Source organism: Oryzias latipes, chromosome 8 (genome assembly GCF_002234675.1).
Source record: "Oryzias latipes chromosome 8, ASM223467v1".
NCBI classification, from domain to species: domain Eukaryota; kingdom Metazoa; phylum Chordata; class Actinopteri; order Beloniformes; family Adrianichthyidae; genus Oryzias; species Oryzias latipes.
In genome coordinates this window covers 24,697,691-24,723,070 of record NC_019866.2, presented here as the reverse complement: position 1 = coordinate 24,723,070, position 25,380 = coordinate 24,697,691, and the positions used below count along the sequence as shown (strand labels likewise).

The 25,380-nt window shown below is 45.3% G+C and overlaps 1 protein-coding gene across 1 annotated transcript; it reads right to left on the bottom strand.

Annotated features, from left to right (window-relative positions):
* On the bottom strand, positions 1–24,405 carry LOC100125501 (low-density lipoprotein receptor). Its single transcript, XM_023957852.1, is given in 9 exon segments — positions 1–854; positions 933–1,371; positions 1,374–1,406; positions 6,444–6,569; positions 6,765–6,854; positions 6,976–7,098; positions 7,179–7,301; positions 7,379–7,759; positions 22,856–24,405. Coding segments are annotated over 9 exon segments (1,575 nt in total). The 5' UTR covers positions 23,016–24,405; the 3' UTR covers positions 1–754.
* Positions 24,406–25,380: the final 975 nt, after the last annotated feature.

Genomic DNA, 25,380 nt, shown 5'->3' with positions numbered 1-25,380 from the left:
TGCTATTAAAATTGATGCCTGATTGCTTTTTTTTTTTTTTTTTTGTCTTTAGGAGGCCCTCCGACCAAGGACGGTGCCTTTTTTTGTTAGGTCGGGTGCTGTTTGTGGGGGCCATCCTGTCCCGTCGGTTTGGCCGCCGCCGCGGCCCATTTATTTAATTTTATTATTTACCTTTAAAAATAAATTGGCCCGTGTTCCTCTGTAGAGGTTTGGGCCGCCCTGTACGCGGCCGATTCTTTTAATTTTTATTTTTGTAAAATGTCAACGTAGTTTTAGATTTTAAAAACTAGTTTTTTAAGAAATAAAAGCATTCATTCTTCTATTCATTGATACATTCTTCTAATCCGTTTTGTCCCTTTCGGGGTCACGGCTGGAGTTTCTGACTGCGATGGTCCTGCAAGTGTTGGTGCCTCTAAAATGCAAATACATTAAATAAATTCATTTTTTAAATCATCTACCATATTTTCTATAAGGATCATAAAGTGCGCCGTCAATGAAGGGCCTATTTTTTTAGTCTTATGTCATGTATAAGGCATACCGAACTATAAGGCGCATTAAGCGAGGCAGGAGTCAGATATGTCCATCAGTCAGTCCAACATTATAAACTGCGCTCACAGTAACCCTAGAACACGCTACAGGTTAGCCTTATTAGAAGTGACAGTTGTGTTATTCACAATTCCTGTAACTTCCAACCCTGTGTGCAACATGTAAAAAACAGACTAATACCGCTAAAACAAACGTTACTGTGACAATGCTAACTCCCAAACCCTGTGACCAGAGTGGAGCGGTCTCCTCCATTAAGACCTCCCTTCTCGATCTTAGCCGGATTTCCCCAATCAGTCCAGTATAGAAAGCTGTGAAATGTTGAAAAATGGCAGTAAAAAAAAAGTTTGAACCATGAGAAACGCATGTAAATGAAACCATGATCTCACTTGCTATGGGGGTCGAACACTATCGCCCGAGGCTTCGACAAGCCTTGGTGGAAAAGAGTTTTGCGATGGCTGCCATCAGCAGTTGCCACAGAGATAGTGCTACGAATACCGTCAGTGCAATAGAGGTTTTTATGGACCCAGTCGTAGGCGATTCCTTCAGGGGCATCAACGTCGCTGTCGATGATGGTTTGGTGCTGAGCAGAGTCGTCAGCTGAGTCTATGTTTGTTCTGCATGGAACATCCAAACTGGTTTCAAACATCAGGGAATGAAACCAACGTCCTCTCCGCTCTGGTTTTAGTCAGTTTCGTCTGTAGATTTTCTTCAGAGAAATGTCGGACCAGTAGATCTCTTTAGTGGCTACGTCAATGTCCAGCGCCACCACATTCTTTAGGCGGGGAATTACTAGAGTGTACTCGCTTTTGTCAAGAGTCATCTTTCGTGACGATTGGTGAAGAAGAGGTAGGCTATTGTACCTGCAAAATCACAGAACAGAGGTGGGGCGGTTTTACAAATAGCCTCATGCTCAAAGTAATCATGTGAAATCAAAGAGAGTTGGTGAGTTTAGCTTTGGTCAACACAACTGACAAAGTATAAAACAGCTAAGAGTTGTGTCTTAAAACTTGCAACTATATAGTAAACTGGGTGGAAATTTGTAAACTACAGTTCCTTGTGGAATAACTGGTGCTGAAAATTGTGGCTTTGGGCTTTTTAACCGCTTAACACCTGAGCTTATACAAAACCGTTGACGTTCTTTGAATTGAACCTTATTATGCAAACTACTGTTTGTATAATAACGTAATTCCTGCGCAGAAAAGCATCTCTGCACTGATATGCAGCACCTTACATTAGTGAATTTACACAATCAACGTAAATCAGCTGAAAATAGCACAGAAAGAGGCACGCCTCGTTTCTCTGTGCTGAACAGAACCTGTTAGAATTACATTCATTGCGTAAACGGTTGAAGATCTGCGACAGGTCGAAGAGCGTGTGTCTATTTTCCTGTCGCCGGTGACAGCTCTGGTTTTAAAGGGTAAGAGCCAGATTTGACCCTCAATTCTGAGCACAGAGTGTGTGCAAAAAGTAATCTCCACATAAAACAGTCCATTTCAGACTCAAATACCATGTTTTTCTGTAACAATCAGCAGACATCACAGGAGAGCATCAGGTCGAATGGATTGGAGGATTTTGTTTAATCATACCTCCATGTTTCTGTTTCAAAGATTTGGAAAAAATGCACAAAATTGTATTACAACAATCTCAAGACTGGGTATGGATCATTGACTGTATATGAGAACTGGACTAGGTGACCCCTCCCCCGGTGTTCCAAACAGGAAGTACTCGCTGGTGTCAAGATTCCAAAATCCCATAGACTTCTATAGAGAAATCAACAGCTGTTAGTCATTCTATTGGTCAGAATAACCATTCTTTCTCTGCTACCTTTTTTTAACATGTTCTTGATTAGAGCTGCACGGTATGAGGAAAACTCGTGATATGCGATATTAGAGATTAAAATTGCGATAACGATATAATTTGTGGTAAATAAACAAATAGCAAAATAACCAAATAACCATTCCCATTTCATTGCAACAGTTTAAAAATTATACTCCAAATGACATTCGTCGACATAGGTGACAAACATCTTACATAATAGGGCTCCATCAGATTGGTCAACAAAGTGAAGGCGTCCACCCGATTGGTCAAATGCATAAAGGGATTTATTTGATTTGTTAAATGGTTCAAGCTGCCATTAGATTTAACACATTTAAGGTTTACGATTTATTGCGATAATTACCGTCTTTTGCGATGTGCATATTGCAGCGCTGGATTTTGCGATAAGGATAAATTTGCGGTATATTGTGCTGGCCTATTCTTGATCCTCTTATTTTCTTTTTTCATGCTATTTTTTTCCATACTGCAAGTTATTCAAGTAATAAAATAAACTAAAAGTAAAAAATAATCAGATGCCTCTATAAAAATATGTGGTGCCTGCTAGCCCCCACGCCCAAAATTCAACACATTTGATTGACAGAGTTTGAGTAGCCCTTTTCAAATGGTAGGGGTGTGGAGTAACAAAGAGCTCCCTTCTGAATGGCAAGAGTAGCTGCCATAGAAATGTTGACTCAGACTGACACGGACCAATCACTGCTGACTGACGAAGTCTGGCTCCAATATGGCGGCATCCGTAGTGCAAAAAATTTGCGACTGAATTGACTTCCCTGCGTTGGAGCCGGAAGTAAAGAACTTTCTATGGGTGACGTAGGCCTGGGCGATAAATCGATCAAATGAATTAATTCGAATTTTTTGTTACGGGCGATTTCAAAAATAACTAAATCGAGTTTTTATGTGGCGCATTTTTGGCTCCCCAGAGCTTCCGTAGCTTTAGTATCACACGGCGAAACGCGAAAATCGACGCACGAAGCAGCTAACGACAGCATGGCTACCGCTGACAGTGGGAAGTTTGTTCCCAAGAAAGGAATCAAATCATCTGTTGTTTGGAACTGGTCTGGGTTTACTGCCACAGACGTGGAGGAAGAGAGAGACCCCACGCTGCCTAAAGCCCATCGGAGTCAAAGGCTCTCACGCGCCCTCGCGTGGGAGACGCTCAGTCCTCTTACACACGCACGCGCCCTGACACAGAAACACATACTCATTCTACAACGCCTGTATAGTTAGTTATTAGTTAGTTAGTTGTTACTGTTATTTGTTAATAAAGAATACTGCGTTGTAATTATTACTTGTACCGATATATTCATTTGCGACGCGGCCACCGTAGGATTTTGTTAGAACCAAGATATGAGAGTACAGGGCTCCAGACTGCGAGCAATTGGTCGCATTTTGCGACCAAAATTTGAGAGCGTGCGACTGAATTTTACATCCATTCGCACATGTGCGACCAGTAAATCCTTCCCTTCCTGCGACCACCCTTCGTATTTTTTTATACATTAAACGTGGAAGGGGCACGTCAATGATCAATGAAATAATCAATGAGACGCAAACGCACACGCACGCAGGCAGACACACACACTCGCGCACATACTCATGAAACGCGAGCACACACTCGCGTGATGCCTGTGTATGAGGCGGCCACTGCGTGTGAGAAGAATAGGGAAAGCCACTGTGAGTGGCTAAAATGCGTGTAGGGGGAGGGGCCTAGAGCTGACCAACCAATCACAGTGGGGTATATGACTCTTGGGGGCGTGGCAATGACAGGGTTTGAAAGCAGGAAACCTGACAGCCCCCTCCCTCCCCGGACCACATGAAGGAGTTCCTTACTTTCCTTTAGAACGTATCTTTTCGTTCGTAATTTTCTACATACATGCAGTCCGTGCTGTACTTTTTCTGGGCCGCACAGACCCGGAGGAAGGTTTAGGTTTTGGTTAGGGTTACGGCGGCGCATCAAACGGGTTACGGGAGCACACCGCTCCCGTCCCGCGGGAGTCGGGTCAGCTGAGGAGAATAAATGTCCCACACCTACATGCGTGACAGTTAACGGGGCTTGAACTTTAAACACGCTCGAGCAAAAATAACATTAGTTTTAGACACACTGAAAATACTTGGGGAAAATGCAACGATAGACGTGTTTGAGATGAACCAGCACCTCGCCTGGAAATGGAGTTGTCCTTAACATTCAGTTTAGTTTTAATATTCTTCTCCCCCTTAGTATGATCTGTGATATTATATATTTTATGATTATTTAAGGTTTTGTAATGTATGTAGCCTTTTTTAATGAATTGGTATTTTAAATTATTTTGATTAATCCCTCCACTACAAAAACCATCAGGACACATGTCCCATAATGCATTGTTTTGTAGCCTGTAGGGCAGCTTTCAGTCAGTTCAGTTTCCAGCTGTGTCCGGGTAGGTTTGCCCCTTGCTCCCACCCCTTTCTTGCGATATTTTTGTGATGATTGACAGGTGATGTTGGAGCAAAAACAAAAATATATGTCACACACCAGGTGATCTGCGCAGCGTTGAGTTCACCTGGGTGATCTCAAACACGCTTATTGTGCATCTTGGCTGCACTTATTTGGTGTCACAAAGATAAATTTCCATCAGTTTTCTTAACTATTTGTACTGTCATGACAGCGATGGTTCTGTCAGTTTACCTTCTTGGTGCATCTTCAAAAGTGCAGATTAAAATGTGACACTGAAATTGAAACAGCACATTGTAATTTCTGCATCTATTATTAATGTATTTATTAGTAATACAGTGGAAATTAGTAGATTTGGTTAGAATTTTGATTTACGGTATGCGCCCCTAAATTTTCTAGTTGTGCCCCTAAAATTTTCAGTTAGGGGCCACAGTGCTCCTAGTGAAAAAAGTTAGTCTGGAGCCCTGGAGTAATGTTAATCCTTTAGAAAATGGTGCTACTCTCAAGGTAAATGTTTGTCTCCTTTTAGTTTAGACTACAAAGTGCGACTTAAAACACAGCCGGGACTTTAAGTAAGGAATTAAACTTTTTATTTTGGATAAGTGAAAACAAGTTTAGAATAACGAAATTAGACAAAAACGAGACAAAAGTTTTATAAAACAAGACACAATTATTTAAACACAAGTCCAAAAAAGGAGTAAGAAGAAGAAAAATCTTATACTTAACTTCGATTCCAAGAGCGTGTTCATTTATTTATTATTCATCCCAGAAATGGGGGTTACATTTGTCTTTGGTTTGATTAAATAACAGCAACATTTGCTTGAACTTGTCTGCCATTTGTACTTATTGCTTTCCTTAAGTGGGGGGTGGGGGGTGGGGGGAATCGGGGAAAAAAATCGGAAATCGAATTAAAAAAAATAAAATCGGAGATTTTATTTCTAGGCCATATTGCCCAGCCCTAGGGTGACGTCACACTCCCTCACTCCAGTTCTCATTTACAGTTAATAGTTTTGAAGACAGATTCCTGAATTTATTTAAATTGAATTACCAAGCACACCAGTCATTTTGATATGAAGTTTGACAGTTGACAATAACTTAAGAGAAGCATTCCAAGAAGTGTTCAATCTTAGATATTAGAGGGAAAAAGATTCTCAAACTCTGAATTTGATATTTTTGTAGCTACCTAAAACGTGGAAAATGTGAATAACTCATCTGTTGTAGCGGGCAATGCTAACTAGCTTCTAGGGGTTCAGTAAAAAAAAAACATTCAAATCTAAGATGTTGATCCACATCTGTAGTGATCACTGACATAACAAGAAAAGGGACTAATTCACCTGCTACGGTCAAGTCTTAACTTTCCCTGGAGCAAAAAAACTGTGTTTATTGATATTGATTACAAATCAATCAAATGGATCCTTTTGTATCAAACAAACATTGATGTGTTTTTTTCTACCAGAGCCAAAATTGAACTTTAAAAGTGCCAAAAGTAGATTAGATCCGGCACAAATGTGTGAATTATAACATTTTTCTCACACTACTAACACCCTTGACTCTTTCTCAATTTCTGTGTAAAAGCAAATTAACTTGATATTTTTCTGTTAAACTTAGCAGAATAAAACGGAAGGGTCTGGATGCTTACCAATAGATTTGCACGCTTTGGTTACTGGGTCAACCTGCTAACCCTCCTCACACTCACATTTGTAGCTGCCCATCGTGTTAATGCAGGTCTGGCTGCAGGTGTCTGGACTGGCGCACTCATCAATATCTGATGAAGGGAGACATTTTAAAAAATGTATTTCTTGTCACTTCAGCTCAGTTGTGAGTTAACTGTTAATGAAAAAGAACACTGAGTGAATGACGGTTAACAGCAGAGTAAATACAGATTTGTACATTATTGCAAAAATGAGTAAAGGTAATTTTAAAATGACGACATAGAGCAGACGTCAGGGCATGGGCTCACCTTCGCACCGTCTTTTGTCTCTGAGGCTATATCCACACTGACACAAGCACTCGCGGCCGATTTTCAGGTCATTGCAAATGTGAGAGCAGCCTGCAAAGAAAAAGAAGAGGCCTTTTTATGAGGATATAATTACAACTCTAAGGACACGCAGGACCCGAGGTAGATGCATAAACTAGTAATTAACCAGAAAGTTGTGAAAAGCTGCACCCACCACATTCCCGAAGAGGCTCATCTGACCAATCCCTGCAGTCCCTTTTGTTGTCACACACTCTCTCCATGGTTATGCACTCCCCACTGCGACACTTGAACTTGTCCGGGCCCTCACAGTGGGTCACTGTGCGAGCCAAATGATAACATGAGTTAAAAAGGTACAGCTTTTCAGTGTGACTATGGAGCATAGAAGGGTCCTCTTACCGTTGACACAGCTGGATTCGTCAGTCGTGTCTCTGCAGTCCTTCTGCTGGTTGCACTGGCAACTGCCGTGGATGCAGGTTCCATCACCACATTCAAACTCATCTGGATGGCAGGTGGAGCGAGCTAACGGCAAAGCAACTGTAGTAAGTAATGGCGTAGTGAAGAAATGCAGGACATGACGTTTGGAACCACAAACTTACTGCAGCCAGCTTCATCAGATCCATCCAAGCAGCCAGCATCTCCATCACACTTCCAGCTGCCGTGGATGCACTCTCCGCTGCCACAGCGGAACTCCATCGAGTGGCACTGATGAGAGGCGAGCGTCACGGGGGCTTCGGCGTGGCAGCTCTGGGGCCACTCATCAGAGCCATCAAGACAGTCGCTTTAACCGTCGCAGGCCCACTGGGGAGGGACGCAGATGCTGTTGTTGCACTCGAAGGATGCAGAGCTTCAGGTGATGGGAGGGCAGGAGACCTCATCACCCCCATCATCGCAATCCTCATCTCCGTCACACACAAAGAAGGCTGAGACGCACTGGCCATTCTCGCAGCGGAAGTCTGAGGCTAAACACTGTTTGGCAGCTAGCAAAGAGGAGACATGAGAGGTCAGACAGAGGCAGACGAGCGCAGATGTCCATAAAATAAGAACCTCAGTCTTAGCGTAGTTCTTGCAGAAAACAACAGATGCATTTTCAAATATCAGTATCTCTAGCTGCTTATCTTAGTATCTGCAGGGCTCGACAAACTTAGCCATTTGTTCGCTGGCCCGGTCCAGCTCGCTCGGGCAGCAAGGACCACAAGACTTTATTTTTGACTTGTCCGCTCGGGCCACTAAAATATTTAACGGTTAATATATTTTTCACCTTTTTCAATAAAGTATATTTTGCGAAAACGTGTAGATTTACCTCGTCTTCATCACTTTGAAAGTTTGACGTCCGCCACGATTGTTTTGGTCACGTGGTGCGCACCGTGCTCGCCACGTGACCAACAGCGAACTGTGTTCGCTCACGGCATCCGTCGGACCAACTTAATGCCGCGAAAATAGATATGGAAGGAGTAGATGGTGAGGCTACTGAAGATGCTGAAGAGAGACTGAAGCGTGTCAGAGATACAACACAACTTCTGCACTGTTTTATACACAGATTACATAACTTTTAAGAGTAAACAAAAATTCCAAAATGCATTTTATTCCATTAGCAGACACTTCAACTCCTAACATAAGAACTTGTGTTTTTTTTCTCCACACAATTAAAACGACCGTAAGCATATTACAAAATCTTGTGATAAATTCAAACTCCTGTACCTGCTCAGTGACTGACTTAACACCGGTATAACTCCGCATACGCTGACGTGAGCTTTAGCTTAGCTTAGCTCTGGACCTAAGAGCTTATTATGATAAACACTTTAATTCTTGTTTACATGCCTGTTCCATAAATTCACACTTCTGCAAGGCTTTTATGCATCTCTCATCAGATAGTTTATCACCTTTAGCTCACACTGGACTTAAACATCTCTAATGTGTGTGAAACTGCTCGCCACCGATTCACGTCCGCCATCTTGGCAACAAACCGCGGCGTCCGAGTCATCCTAACTTGCTTAAACTACAAGTAAACGTCACTTAAGTTCACTCTAAAGCCCTCAAAACACATCATTACTTTAAAAAAAACATTTGTGTGTTAATTTCAGCCACCTTACCTGCAAAATATACAAAATCACAGTCAAAAAGAGCGCACTTCTTCATGATAAATTCTGCTGACTCATTCATCCAGTCCTGACTTGGCTTCTTCTGCTGGTCAGCTACTGACGTGTAGAGCACCAAGCGCCCTCTGCTGACGAAACTAGGTATTGGCCAAAACCGTTTTTAAATACAAACTGAAAGTTTAAGTAGTTCTAACAGTGATGTTACTGATTATTTCCGAGATCAAAATGAAATTAAATGGGGGGCATCTGTTTTAATGAATTCTTAAATCACACAGTGCCACACATTGAAGATGAAACTGTAATCACTAAGCTTTAAGCTGAATTTCAAAGAATCAAAGGCAACTCCAAATACCTGAATCTCACACTCAAATGCAGTATAATGCCAACGTACTTCATTTTGTTTTTCTTTACAACACTTTAAGCAGTAAGTATTTCTAGTCAAAAGCTGAAGGATCTCAGTAATTTCATTTTATTTAATTTTTCAATTATTTGATTTTATTAAGTAACTAAAGTAACTAAAAAGTAAATGTAACTTTGCAACTTTAAACAAGTAACTCTGCAAATTTGAACCACATAACAGTAATTAAGGATCTAAAAAGTAAATGTAATTTTGGAACAGTATCAAAAAGCAGAACCTCAAGGCAGTCAGAACTCTTCTTCTTTCTCTTTCGGCTTTTCCCATCAGGGGTCGCCACAGCGAATCATCCTTTTCCACCTCACTCTATCATGGACATCTTCTACCCTAACATTAGCCAACTTCATGTCCTCTGTTAAGACATCCATGTATCTCCTCTTTGGCCGTCCTCTTGCCCTCCTGCCAGGCAGCTCCATCTCCAACATCCTTCTACCAATATATCCACTATCCCTCCTCTGAACATGTCCAAACCATCTCAGTCTGGCTTCTCTGACTTTGTCCCTAACACAGGCAACATGAGCCGTCCCTCTGATGTACTCGTTCCTTATCCTGTCTAACCTGGTCACTCCTAAGGAGAACCTCAACATCTTCATCTCCGCTACCTCCATCTCAGCCTCTTGTCTCTGTCTCACTGCTACCGTCTCTAACCCATAGAGCAGAGCTGGTCTCACCACTGTCTTGTACACCTTTCCTTTGAGTCTTGCTGGCACTCTTCTGTCACACAACACTCCTGACACTTTCCTCCACCCGCTCCAACCTGCCTGCACTCGCCTCTTCACCTCTTTTCCACAATCCCCATCACACTGAACTGTTGACCCCAAGTACTTAAACTCCTGCACCTTCTTCACCTCAGCCCCCTGTAACCTAACGCTTCTACCTTGATCCCTCTCGTTCAGACACATGTATTCTGTCTTACTACGACTGACCTTCATGCCTCTTCTTTCCAGAGCAAACCTCCACCTCTCTAGCTGTTCCTCCACCTGCTCTCTACTCTCACTGCAAATTACAATGTCATCCGCAAACATCATTGTCCAGGGAGATTCCTGTCTTACCTCGTCTGTCAGCCTGTCCATCAGCATAGCAAACAAAAAAGGACTCAAAGCTGATCCTTGGTGTAGTCCCACCTCCACCTTGAACTCCTCTGTCTGACCTACAGCACATCTCACCACCGTCATACTTCTCTCATACATGTCCTGAACTACTCTGACATACTTCTCTGCCACTCCAGACGACCTCATACAGTACCACAGCTCCTCCCTCGGCACCCTGTCATACGCCTTCTCTAAATCTACGAACACACAATGCAGCTCCTTCTGACCATCTCTGTACTTTTCCATCAACATTCTCAAAACCAAAAATGGCATCAGTGGTGCTCTTACGGGGCATGAAACCATACTGCTGCTCACAAATCTCCACCTTCTTCCTAAGCCTGGCTTCCACTACTCTTTCCCACAGCTTCATTGTGTGGCTCATCAACTTTATTCCTCTATAGTTGCTGCAGTTCTGCGTGTCACCCTTGTTCTTAAAGATCGGGACCAGAACGCTTCTCCTCCATTCCTCAGGCATCTTCTCACTCTCTAAAATCCTATTGAACAACCTCGTTAGAAATTCCACTGCTGTCTCTCCTAAGCACTTCCATACCTCCACAGGTACGTCATCAGGACCAACGGCCTTTCCGCTCTTCATCCTTTTCAGAGCCTTCCTAACCTCATCCTTTCCAATCTCTGCTACCTCCTGCTCCACAACGACCACATCTTCCTCCCTTCTTTCCCTGTCATTTTCCTCGTTCATCAGCTCCTCAAAATACTCCTTCCATCTTTTCTGTACACTCTCTTGGGTTGTTAGCAACTTTCCATCTCTGTCCTTAATCACCCTTATCTGTTGCACGTCCTTCCCATCTCTGTCTCTCTGTCTGGCTAGCCTGTACAAGTCCTTCTCTCCTTCCTTTGTGTCTAACCTGTCATATAGCTCATCGTAAGCTTTCTGTTTGGCCTTTGCCACCTCTCTCTTCACTCTACGCTGCGCTTCCTTGTACTCCTGTCTACCTTCCTCAGTCCTTTCTACATCCCACTTCCTTTTAGCCAACCTCTTCCTCTGGACGCATTCCTGTACTTCCTCATTCCACCACCAAGTCTCTTTACCGTCTTTCCTCTTTCCAGATGACACACCTAGCACCTTCCTACCCGTTTCCCTGATAATCTCTGCTGTAGTTTCCCAGTCCTCTGGAAGCTCATCCTGACCACCCAGAACCTGTCTCAACTTCTGCCTAAATTCCTCACAAGTTTCTTCATTCTGTAGCTTCCACCACTTGGTCTTCTTTTCTGTTTTCCCTCTCTTTTTCTTCCTGACCTCCAGAGTCATCTTACACACCACCATGCGGTGCTGTCTGGCTACACTCTCTCCTACCACCACTTTGCAGTCATTAACCTCTCTCAAATGACCTCGTCTACATAGGATGTAGTCCACCTGAGTACTCCTACCTCCACTTCTGTATGTCACTCTATGTTCCTCTCTCTTCTGGAAGTAAGTGTTGACTACAGCCATTTCCATCCTCTTCGCAAAGTCCACCACCATCTGTCCCTCCAGATTCCTTTCCTTCACACCAAACCTGCCCATCACCTCCTCATCACCTCTGTTGCCCTCACCAACATGCCCATTAAAGTCTGCTCCAATAACAACTCTCTCTCCTCTGGGGATACTCTCTATGACCTCATCCAACTCACTCCAGAATCTCTCCTTCACTTCTAACTCACAGCCAACCTGTGGCGCATACCCACTGACTACATTCACCATCACCCCTTCAATTTCTAACTTTAGGCTCATCATCCTGTCTGAGACTCTTTTCACCTCTAGAACACTGTTTACAAACTCCCCCTTCAGAATCACTCCTACCCCGTTCCTCTTCCTATCAACACCATGATAGAACAGTTTGTATCCTCCTCCAATACTACGTGCCTTGCTGCCCTTCCACCTTGTCTCCTGCACACACAGTACATCTACCTTCCTTCTCTCCATCATGTCTGCCAGCTCTCTGCCTTTCCCTGTCATTGTGCCAACGTTAAGAGTCCCTATTCTCAAACCTATGTTCCTGCCTTTTCCCTTCTCTCTCTGGTCACGGACCCTTCTGCCTCCCCTCTTTCTTCCACCAACAGTAGTCAAATTTCCACCGACACCCTGTAGGTTAACAGCATCGGTGGCGGTCGTTGTTAACCCGGGCCTCGACCGATCCGGTATGTCTAAAGTGTTGTGGATGATTCGCATGGTTATTTTGGCAATTTTTTACGCCGGATGCCCTTCCTGACGCAACCCTCTCTATTTATCCGGGCTTGGGACCGGCACAGAAGTAACTGGCTTGCAACCCCTGTGGCTAGATTTCAAGGCAGTCAGAACAAAAAAGTAAATAAAACTTCTGAACTATTGATTAGGAACAAATGTGAAATAGCAGTGATTAGAAGCAGCATGAAAACTTCTTAACTAGTGTTACCTACTACACTGCAGTGCTCTCTTCAAAAAATCTGAAACAGACTAGAGCAGATGTAAGTTTGATATGGTCTATTTTCTTTTTTTTTTGTTACTTTATTTTTATTAATTTTTGTTAAATGTAAACAAAATCCAAACCACAACTACAATCAAAAACAAGGGTCAATACTAGGTGCTTGTTGTCTATTTGCTGTAAAGTGTCCATTTTTCCCATTTTCGGTGTAATAGTGCCTCTTGCAGTCTCAGCCTGTATGTTATTTTTTCCCTTGAATGGATGTCGTTAATTGTTGAAGTCCATTGCTCCTTTGATGGGATCGATGTAGTGCCCCAGTTCCTGGTCAATGATTTTTTAGCGGCTAGTGACATAACTTTAAATAAGTGTTCATCACTTTGGTGGACGGAGTTTCCTGAGAACATGTCCAAATAAAACTGTTTGTTCTTCAGTTTCGGTGTTATAAAAAATCTTATAAGGTTCTTCCAGGCGAATTCTCTCCATGTTCGTGATCCAGTGGAAGTATTGTGGTGTCTCCACATGTCTAACCAGTCCTGCTCAGTTATCTGTATGTTTAATTCTTTTTCCCAGTTACATTCATCTTTTATAGTTGAGTTTTTGTCATACTCCATTAGAGCTTTATATAGTGTACTAATCACTTTAGAATTGCTGTCTTTATATGCCTTTATTATTGTTTGAATGATCCCACCCTCGTCCCCAGTAGAGCCTCTTTGTATTTTAGTCTTATAATAATTTTTCATTTGTAAGTTTCTAAAAAAATTCAGATTTTCAAGGTGAAATTGTTTAGCCAAACTCTCAAAACTCTCCAGCTGTCCGTCTGATACGGTCTATTTTCAGTAATTGAAAAGTGTATAAATAAGTGGTAGATGTCACCAAAATGCACCATATTAAAATTCTTTTAATGGTTTATAAATGTTTTTTATGGTCTTGGGCCTTCTTATTTAAATGATGCTATTTTAAATTACAAACCCTCGCGGACCCTGAGGTCCTCTGGCACTGGCCTCTTGGTTGTCCCTAAGGTGAGGACCAGGACACACGGTGAGGCTTCATTCTGCCATTACGGCCCTCGCCTGTGAAACGGCCTGCCAGAGAACCTCAGGGCTGCAGAGACTATAGAGGTTTTTAAGAAGAGGCTCAAGACCCACCTTTTTAGTCTGGCTTTTACATGACTTTGATCATTTCCTATGTCTTTTTTATTTTTTATCTATCTATTTATTAATTTATTAATTTATTTATTTATTTACGTATTTATTCATTTATTTATTTGTAAGGACTATTATTATCTGTTTTTAATATGCTATTCTTTTTATTGTTATTTTACCAATGATACGTAGGTTATGTTTTAATCAGTTTACGTATTTTATTTTTTAAATACTAAAATATTTAAATCTTATTTTATTTTTTATCTTTTTTCTATTTTTATTGTTGTTATTTTATGATCATTTTTATTCTGATGTTTTTAGCTCCAGTGTTTCCTCTTGGGGATCCATTTTTCTGGGGCACCACCAGCTTGACCTGTAGTGGGTGCTGTTGCTGCGGTGCCCGTTCTGGTTGGGCGGGCTGGGGTTCCGCTCTGTGGTCTAATAGCCATGGAGTGGGCCCTGGGCTGCTCTGTGCTGGGCGGGCGCTGTGGTAGTGACCCCTGTGGTCTGGCTGGGCCTTGGAATAAATGGATCCCCATCATATCGTTTCCTCACAGCAGTACCAAGCCAGAGCTTCTTTTAGCTGCAGTTCTTTGTTTCTGTCCAGGGTTCTACTGGGGGAACTGGGTGGGTGGGTGGGGTGTGGGTGTGGGTGGCGTGGGGGGGTGGTGAGGGAGGGGTCCCATCTTTGTGTGATTGTCCTTTGTTTGCTGTTTTTAACAATTTTCGTTTTTTTTTTACCTTTTTATCTGCTTTTATGTTAAGCGCTTTGTGTTTTTAACTGAAATGAAAGGCGCTATATAAATAAATAAAGTTTGAGTTTGAGTTTGAGTCATAGTTCGACTGTTCCCGATGCTGACGTTGTACGACACTGGACCTGATGAGTCCAACACCACTGCTGGTATCCATTTTGGACCATAGGAATAGTTTCGGATGAACACCTCGTCTCCTGATCCAAAACTTCTCAATGTTTTCTTTGTGTCATGTTGGTCTTTCTGTTTCAGTTGTTTTTTCTGAACTCTTGTTTTTACATCCGGCATGAGCAGGTCAAAAGCTGATCCAAGTCTCCGTGACATCATCACTTCTGCTGGGGACAAACCTGTTGTTGCATGCGGTGTAATACGATAACTGAACAGAAATCTTGACAGTTTTGTTTGGAGGGTGTCACCTTGTATCTTCTTCATCCCCTCCTTAAAAGTCTGCACTGCTCTTTCAGCCAGACCGTTAGAAGATGGGTGGAAAGGTGCAGATCTTACATGGTCCAGGGCTCCAGACTAACTTTTTTCACTGTTGCCCCCAACTGAACATTTTAGGGGCACAACCAGAAAATTTAGGGGCGCAAACCGTAAATCAACATGCTAACCAAATCTACTAATTTCCACTGTATTACTAATAAATACTTTAATAATAGATGCAGAAATTACAATGTGCTGTTTCAAATTCAGTGTCACATTTTATTCTGCACTTTTGAAGATGCAACAACAGGTAAACTGACAGCACCATCGCTATCATGACAGTACAGATAGTAAAGAAAATACCATACATTCAGAATAAAAAAAGTGCTTAGTAACAAAGGGATTACCGTAGTAACCTTTCAGTCATTTCACAGTTACAAACAATACTTAAATGTATGTAAACATTAGGGGCACTGGCCAATTACATTCCACTAAAACATGGAGGTCTAAACAACTTGAGCCTTTACTCACCCCCCCTTAGAGCAGATCCTCCTGTGTTCCTCTAGGAGGCTCAGAAGGCCAGCCCTTGTAATTTGGCCTCCTAGACCTTTTATCCTGACTGGACCATGTTTGTACAGCTTCCTTTGTTACGGGAACCAAGGGAGGAACCCAGGTGCAGGAACGACAACAAGTCGGCGTAACGTGGAAACAGGCTTTTAATGCCAAGAGCACACTCGAACATGGAGCATGAACGAAAACGCTACGACAACCACAGAACAAACAGAGCAGGATAAGAAGGGAACCTAATCAGAGAGAACATGAGCACCAGCTGTGAAAACACCGGGGACAGGTGAGGGAGGAGGAGCGAGCAGGAGGGTTGCGGCTAAGCAGCAGGGCCATCCATGACAGAACCCCCGTCCCTAAGTCCGGCTACCAGACGGACCCCGACGAGGCTGATCCGGATGGAGGCGATGGAAACGGGTGATCATCGAGGGGTCGCAGATGTGACGTTCGGGCACCCACTGCCGACCTGCCGTACTGTAACCCTCCCAGTCGATTAGGTACAGAATACCCCGTCCGACCCTCCTGGAGGCAAGAATCTCCCGGATAGTGTAAACCGGACCCCCGTCCACCATCCGTGGAGCAGGAGGAGGAGTGGGAGCGGGCTGCAGGGGGGAGTCCTGGGCAGGCTTCAACTTGCTGACGTGGAACACGGGATGCACCTTCATGGAGCGAGGCAGGTCCAGTCTTACAGCCACAGGATTGATGACACGGGTGATGGGAAATGGACCAATGTATCTGGGGTGCAGTTTCCTAGGACCACCCCGCAAACGGATGTCAGACGTGGACAGCCACACCCTGTCTCCCACCTTGTAGTCAGGAGCGGCAGATCTCCTACGGTTGGCCACCGTAGTGAAACGCTCCTGGTTCCTTAGGAGCTCCAGCCGGAACCTGCTCCAGGTGCGACAACACCGTCTCACGAACGCCGCCGGTCCCGAGGAGGATGCCAATTGCTCCCGGTGTGGAAACAAGGGTGGCTGAAAACCATAGGCGGCCTGAAAGGGAGAGTACCCCGTAGAGTTAACCAGGGAGTTATGGGCGTACTCAACCCATGGGAGTTGCGAAGACCAGGTTCTGGGGTTCCTCCCGCACATGGCACGCAGCGACGTCTCCAGGTCCTGATTGTACCTCTCTACCTGGCCTGAGGATGGTCTGAGGATGGAATCCAGAACTCAGACTGACCTTGATCCCTAGGAGGTTGCAGAACTCCTTCCAAAAGGCGGCGATGAATTGTGGGCCCCGGTCCGACGTGATGTTCTGAGGAAGTCCATGAAGGCGAAACAGGTGGCACGAAACCAGGATAGCCAGTTCCTTGGCTGAAGGGAGTCTCTGCAGGGGTATGGCGTGGGCCAACTTAGAAAACCGGTCAATGATTGTGAGAATAACCGTACTACCTTGTGAGTTAGGTAATCCGGTAATGAAGTCCATGGAAACGTGGGACCAAGGTCTGGACGGCACAGGTAGAGGGTGAAGTAGCCCAGCTGGGGGGGTCCTGGGGGTCTTGACACTGGCACACACATGACAGGCTGACACAAAAGCCCGTATGTCAGAGGACATAGAGGGCCACCAGAAACGCTGGGCAATAAGGAACCCAGTCCTCGTAACACCAGGGTGGCAGGCCAGTCTGGAAGAGTGCCCCCACTTTAACACCATGGTGCGAAGAGTTGAAGGCACATAGAGTCGGCCCTCCGGACAGCCCGCGGGGATGGAGGAAGGATCTGGGACGAATGCCTGTACCTTTTGCTCCAGCGACCAGCGGGTGGTCCCTAGCACCATGCGCGAGGGAAGTACAGGTGCGCCTTCAGCAGGTCTCTCCTCCTCCTCCAGTTGGTACTGACGGGAGAGTGCGTCCGGTTTGACGTTCTTACTCCCCGGTCGATAGGAGAGGGTGACATCAAACCTGTCGAAGAACAGAGTCCACCTCGCCTGGCGGGGAGAGAGGCGTTTAGCAGACCGGATGTATTCAAGGTTCTTGTGGTCCGTCCAAACCAGAAATGGCTGCTCAGCCCCCTCCAACCAGTGGCGCCACTCCTCCAGGGCCACCTTCACAGCCAGCAGTTCTCTGTTCCCTATATCGTAATTTCTCTCCGCAGGAGTGAGCTTGCGGGAGAAATACGCGCAGGGATGAACTTTATTATCGGACGCCCTCTGTGACAACACAGCCCCCACACCTGACTCAGACGCATCCACCTCCACAATGAACTGTTTGGAGGGGTCAGGCTGAGTCAGTATAGGGGCTGCAGAGAAACGTCTCTTCAGCTCACAAAAAGCTTTCTCAGCTTCTTCGTCCCAAACAAAATGCATTTTATCAGACGTAATCCTATGAAGGGGTGCAGCAACGCCACTGAAACCTCTGATCAAACGCCTATAAAAATTGGCGAACCCCAAGAAGCGCTGAAGTTGCTTCCTACCAGAGGGAACCGGCCACTCCAGAACGGCCTGAACCTTGGAGTTATCCATCTGGACCTGGCCCGGAGAAACCACATACCCCAAGAACCGAGTCCGCGTAGTGTGGAATTCGCATTTCTCGGCCTTGCAGTAGAGGTGGTTCTCCAGGAGGCGCTGGAGGACAGCTCTGACGTGCTGCACATGTGAATCTAGGTCAGGAGAAAAAAATCAAAATATCGTCCAAGTACACAAACACAAATTTGTTCAGCATATCCTTCAGAACATCATTAATCAAGCATTGAAACACTGCCGGAGCATTTGTTAGCCCAAAGGGCATGACTAAATATTCAAAATGTCCGCTAGGCGTGTTAAACGCAGTCTTCCACTCATCGCCCTCTCTCACACAAACCAGATGATATGCGTTCCTGAGATCCAGCCTAGAAAAAATACGTGCTCCGCTTAACAGGTCAAACGCAGTGTCCATTTGAGGTAAGGGGTAGGTGTTACGCACAGTGATCTTGTTCAAACCCCTGTGGTCAATGCAGGGGCCGCAGGCACCCATCCCTCTAATGAGCCCCGCCTGTAAACTCTCCCGCAGATACGTGTCCATGGCCTCTCTTTCAGGCGGTGATAAGGGGTATATATGACCCTTTGGGGGTTGGGTCCCTGGCAGAAGGTTGATGGCACAGTCATAGGGGCGATGGGGAGGTAGAGATTTGGTACGTACCTTACAGAACACAGAACTTAAATTATGATAGGCGGAAGGAACATTACTAAGGTCTGGGGGATCCGGAGGCCACTGTACCTCAACAGAAACTCGGGCTGCAGCCGTAGAAAGGCAGTTTAGTAGACAAAAGGGGCTCCAAGATAGAAACTGCCCCGTAGCCCAATCAATGTGCGGTTGATGCCTGCATAACCAAGGGAACCCTAGAATTACAGGGGGTGATAGAGCCTCAACAACATGAAATGTCATAGTCTCCGTGTTGTTTCCCGAGACAGTCACAGAAACCATAACGGTGCGGTTAGAAACCTCGTGTATTACAGACCCGTTTATGGCATGGATCTCCAATGCTGGAGACAAAGGTTCGAGGGGTATCATAAGTCTCTCCACCACCTCCAGGGAGATCAGATCCCCATCCGAACCCGAGTCTATGAGAGTCTCAAACTCCTCCTGGGCCCCGGCAAATGCTACTAAGACTCTGGTTGATGGACGAGAGGACGAGGAAAAAACAGTATTGAGGCTCACCAGTCTCCTCATTGCTGGGGAGCCTCTGGCGTTTCCCGGGCAATGATGCACCATGTGTCCAGACTGTCCACGTGTCCAGACTGTCCGCAGTAGAAACATAAACCCTCTCGCTGGCGACGCCGACGTTCAGCCGTGGAGAACCGGCCTGCTCCTAGCTGCATGGGCTCCGGGGGAGGGATGGAAAACCGACGTGGAGGGCTGGAAAGAGGCGGAGACGGCTCCTCCGGAAGCGATGGGCGGAGCTTGGGGTGACCGCGTCGCTCCCAACCCCGTTCCCTCATCCTCCGGTCGATGCGACCCGCCAAGTCGATCAGCTCCTCCAGGTCCTCCGGAAGCTCCCTCGCCGCCAGCTCATCCTTCAGAGCGTCGGACAGCCCCCGAAGGAAAACGTCAGTAAGAGCCTCCTCCGGCCAGCGGGTACTGGCAGCCAAGGTCCGGAACTCCACCGCGTAGTCCGAGACGCTGCGGGAACCCTGCTGGAGGCTGAGAAGTTCCGAAGCGGCGGCTCGGTGAGGTGTGGTGGGGTCGAACACCGTTAGTAGCCGGGCGGAAAAGTCACGAAAGGAGCGTCTCAGCTCCGAGCTGCGTTCCCACTCCGCCAGTCCCCATCGTTTGGCTCTTCCGGTGAGGTAGCTCAGAGCAAACGCCACCTTGCTCTGTTCGGAGGGGAATTCACATGGATTAAATTCAAAGTGAAGACGACAGGAGGTGAGAAAAGCCAGACAGTCCTCAGCCGAGCCGTCAAAAGACTCAGGATGACCCAGTCTGATCTGCCGAGTCGGGGATGAAGGTGTATGCTCCAGCTGAGAAAGGCGTGCGTGGAGCTGCTGCATACCAGACATGACCTCCCGCATCTCCTTTCCGAAGACAGAGCCAGCCTCGGCGGAGGACCCAGGTAAGTCCCTCGAATCAGAAGTTCCTGCTGGGTTGGACATGGTCGTAGCGTAATTTTACGGGAACCAAGGGAGGAACCCAGGTGCAGGAACGACAACAAGTCGGCGTAACGTGGAAACAGGCTTTTAATGCCAAGATCACACTCGAACATGGAGCATGAACGAAAACGCTACGACAAACACAGAACAAACAGAGCAGCTTAAGAAGGGAACCTAATCAGAGAGAACATGAGCACCAGCTGTGAAAACACCGGGGACAGCTGAGGGAGGAGGAGCCAGCAGGAGGGTTGCGGCTGAGCAGCAGGGCCATCCATGACATCCTTGGCATCAACTCTTGTCTAGCCGCAGGTCGGAAGAACGAATCAATAGTTGGCTTGCTCATAGCTCAGACACACAAATCAGGTTGTGATGATATTTGTCTCTGTTTCCTTCCCACAGATGTTTAAACGCGCGCGATTGTCTCTAGGCCCCTCCACGCATTTTAGCCACTTACAGCGGCCATTGCCTATTCTTCTCACACGCATTGGCCGCCTCAGGCATCACTCAATGAAACGCGAGTGTGCGCTCGCGTTTCATGAGTATGTGTTTGCGTGCGTGTGCGCTCGCGTCTTAATGCTCATTTCATCGATCATTGACGTGCCCCTTCCACGTTTAATGTATAAAAAATACGGAGGGTGGGGGAGGCATATTTACTGGTAGCACATGTGCGACTGGATGTAAAATTCAGTCGCACACTCTCAAATTTTGGTCGCAGTCTGGAGCCCTGTGGTCAATTCCATTTTGTTTCATGAATGTCTCAAATTCTGCACTTGTGACACATGTCTTATTGTCTGATGCCAACATCTTTGGAAGACCAAACACACTGAAACTCTGTCTCAGTTTTTCAAAGGTGATTTGTGAAGTAGCTGATTTCACCGGATAAATGTCCATCCACTTTGAATGAGCATCTACCACCAACAAAAACATCTCACCTAGGAACGGTCCTGCATAGTCCACATGGATTCTGGACCAGGGTGTTTCTGGCCATTCCCAGGGGTGTAATGGTGCAGCGGGTGGTGATTTGTGGTGTTTTGACATTCTTCACATAACCGCACCTCCCTTTTGAAGATATGACCTTGCTAGACCTTTCATCTTTGACATGCCTGTGTGAATCTGATGCAGGAGCTTCAGGATTTTGTCTCTGCCTTTGGTGGGAATCCCCACTCTAGCTCCCCAGAGCACACATCCATCCCTCACACATCACCTCATTTTCCTTTGTTGATATGGCTTTAGGCGGCCGTCCGGTTTCGCCGGCCATCCTTTTAGTATGTACTCATGGACTTGGGACAATAGAACATCTGTAGATGTCCATCGCTTGATCTGTCTGGTGTCCAGCAGTGTGTCATCCAAAACATCCATCATCAAAACTTGTTCAACAGACTCTGATGTTGTTTCTGGCAGCGGCAATCTACTGAGTGCATAGGCGTTAGCATGGCTTTTGCCTGGTTTGTAGACAATGTAAACTGTGAAGCTTCGGATCGCGGGGCTCCTTCGCCCTCCGCTATGCGAAGGCGGCTGCCGGTTCGTAGACAAAGGTTGTCTGGGGGGGGTCCGACGAACCGCGGTGTGACTGAAGGAGGCGTAAATGCTAGTACGTAGTCCTGAGAAGCTGTGTAAAATCATCAGATGTTCACAACCATCAAAAAAGCCCTCTCCTCTGCCGCTAACACAAAGCTGCTCCTAGCATGTCTGTGTCTCTTAGCAGCCGGACAGACGGAGAAAGCACTGACGTCATCGCCCCCCCTCCCCTCTGGAAATGCTACGTCGAATTGAATTATAAACACTATTCGCAGGGTGGATTTTAAAACGAAAATGCAATCCCCCCTTTGCATTTTCGTTTTAATTATGACACAGAATAATAGGTTTTTATGTAGAAAATGAAAAAGCATTTCTGTTAATCCATCTTAATTGTCAAATTAGACATTTCTAAATGTGTTTTGCTACACATTTACCAGAGAACTTTTTGTAGACGATGTCATACTCATATGCACTTAACATTACAGCCCATCTTTGTACTCTCGGTGAGCCCATTTGAGGTATGGGCTTCTTCATGTTAAAAAGATAAATCAGTGGCTTATGATCTGTGTAAGTCGTGAAAACTCTGCCATACAAATATTTATGGAACTTCTTCAGACCAAATATTACGGCTAATGCTTCTTTGTCCAGCTGTGAATATCTCTTTTCAGCGGGTGAGAGAGTGTGTGACATGAAGCCTAGTGGTTTCTCACTGCCATCCTCCATTCTGTGTGACAACACAGCTCCAACACCATAAGATGATGCATCACATGACCAAACTAACTCTTTATCTGCTGAATAGTGGATTGATACATCATCGGAGTTCAGCAACCTTTTAGACTTTTCAAATGCTTCAACATGCCTCTGTTGCCATGACCACTTTACATTTTACCTCAAAAGTTCACGAGGGGGGGCCAACAGGGTTGCTAAGTTTGGGAGAAAATTGTTATAATAGTTTAACAAACCCAAGTAGGATTTAAGTTCAGTTACATTGGTGGGAGGGGAGCCGGAGCATTTAAGATGGCTTCCACTTTCTTTCTGGGTGGAGCCCTTGTGCATCAACTTTATGCCCCAAATATTCCACCTCATTTTGCATAAACTCACACTTACTTCTGTTCAGCCACAGTCCTGCTTCCTCCAGCCTGCCCAGCAGCTCAGTCAAGTTTTTTAGGTGGTCTGCCTCATCCTTGCCATTCACCAAGATGTCATCTAAGTAGACCACCACCAATGGTGTACCTTTCAAAAGGTTTTCCCTCGTCCTCTGGAACATGGCTGGTGCTGATGCTACTCCAAATGGCAGTCTGTTGTACGTGAACAGTCCTCTGGGTGTTCACCGTCACATTTTTCTTTGATTCTTCATCCAGCAGTATTTGTTGGTAAGCATGGCTCATCTCTACTTTAGAAAACTGTTGCTCCAATGAAGCCACTGTATTTACAGTCATCTTAGAATCTCCACAAAGTCTTACAGTCCCTGTAGGCTTAAGAATGGGTCCCACCGGCGCTGGCCATTCAGCATATTTGACTAGAGAGAAGAAAAACAGCAATGAAAAAGCAATAACTAACATTCAAAAGAGAGATTCTAGAAGAACCCAGGTGGGATGGGGATTGGAAGCTTCTAAATACACAATAATGCACACAAACAACAAATTGCTTTACTTATAATGAAAGTTTTAGGTGAGCAGAGACGAGTAAATGGCGTATACTTATTTAGCGCTTTTCTACCTTCACACACTGGTGGCGGCTCCGCTGCTGAACACTGGCGTGTTCCACCAGAGGCAGGGTGGGGTTCAGTGTCTTGCCCAAGGACACTTTGACAAATGGGTGGGAAAGGCAGGAAATGAATTGGAGGTCAACCGCCCCACTGCTGCACCACGACCAGTCAACTTTTAATGAACTTTCTGTTGATTAATCTGTTCTCCAGATTAAGATGCCAGAGGAAGATTCCATTGGTAAATTATAGGGGTGCAGGTCCACAGCTCATCCATCCCCCAGCATCTCTCCATCACATCCACATCAACGCCATCACCTTTCTTCTTACCAATTAGTGCCTTTCTGTCCAAATCAATTCAAATGACATGAACTTCCATCAGGCTTTTCAACTTTGGTTAAGGTCCCAGCGGATTGACAATCCTGTGCAGACATTCACACTGTGTTCCCCCTGTGAGCAACGTGGGACTGTCTTTTCCACCAACGTTAGACGCTAAGGCAGGCGAGGCGAGAATCAAACCTGCGGCCTTCTGACTAGTGGTTGACTGCTTCACTGCACCACAGTCTAAAGGCAGAAATGGAAACTCTGATTGAGTAAAAGGATGAAGCTGCTCTGCTGATGCTCCTGCTGGGTTCAGATCAGAGCACACAGTTGGTCTGTCCTACCACACAATGATGACACTCAGATGGCTTCAATCTTCTCTGCAATGTTCTTCAGATTTCAATATCCAAAGCGAGTGTTGAGATCATGTTAGCAATAAACTAGGAATAAGTAAATATGTTAATTAGATGCAAAAGGAAGTTCAGAGACTATTCCTGCTGTCACAACTTTGAAACCTTCACCAGCCCTTTACTCTATTTTGAAGCAGAGGAATTTTTCTCTGAATAATTAAAGAAAGGATCTAAGTGGACGTCTGCAGGGACACCAACGTCTTCATCAACGGCTGCAGAGATCCTGCAAACCCCCCCATCAATGAAAAAAACATGAATAAATCGTAAATCAAACAAATGAGCTTCCAAACATTTGGAACGTCATCAATAAACATTCAGCTCACCTGTTCAGGTAAGTCTACTGCTCTGGATGCTCACTTCCACTTTAATCTGGTACTTTTTGGTTTTTGGTGATTTCTCAAATATCAGAGAAACAAGCAGCTGCACTGATGACAGTAACACAGAAGACAGCTCAGACTATCATGATCACACACATAAACACATGTGCACACAATGCAGACAGCAGCAACAACCAGGAATGAGCGTCTTCTTCACTGGAAGAGATGGAAAAACACAAATGTTCACGAGTCACTCTAAAAGCTCTTTTGTGGAGCCTTTGGTGCAGTGGATCGCTCCAGATAGCCCGGACAACCATGGATAACCAGAACAAATGGACTAAAAATGAGATTTTATCCTATTGTAGTAAAACAGGAAACACCACTTCCTTCCTCTGTCTGCATCTGATTTGACCTCTAATGCACACAAAACACTGTCAACAGTAATTATTCTCTCAAGTGTTTTTTAAGGTCTATATCCTAAGAAAAAGTGTTAACTTGTATCCAGCATGTATTTCCAAACAGACTTCTATCTGTTTAAACCTGCTTCACCCTGTAACCAGCCACTGTACATCCTGGACGGTTCAGTTTCTATTGCAGGGTCACACAGAGACCATCTGCTCACATTCACACCCAAACATAAATCTGTTTGTCTGTAATCTAACCTTAACTGTCAGGTAAAAGCTGGCATGACTGTCTTACGGCCAGGGCGAGTGTGGACGGGCTGCAGGTGAGTCGGGGGTCCGTCAGTCATCCTGCACACCTGTGGAGACAAAAACAGACCACCGGCCAGAGGACGCAATACCAGAAACAACCACAAGAGGGAGGCAGAGATACAGGGACCTGCCAATCAACAACAACACATTTGAACATTGAGACCTT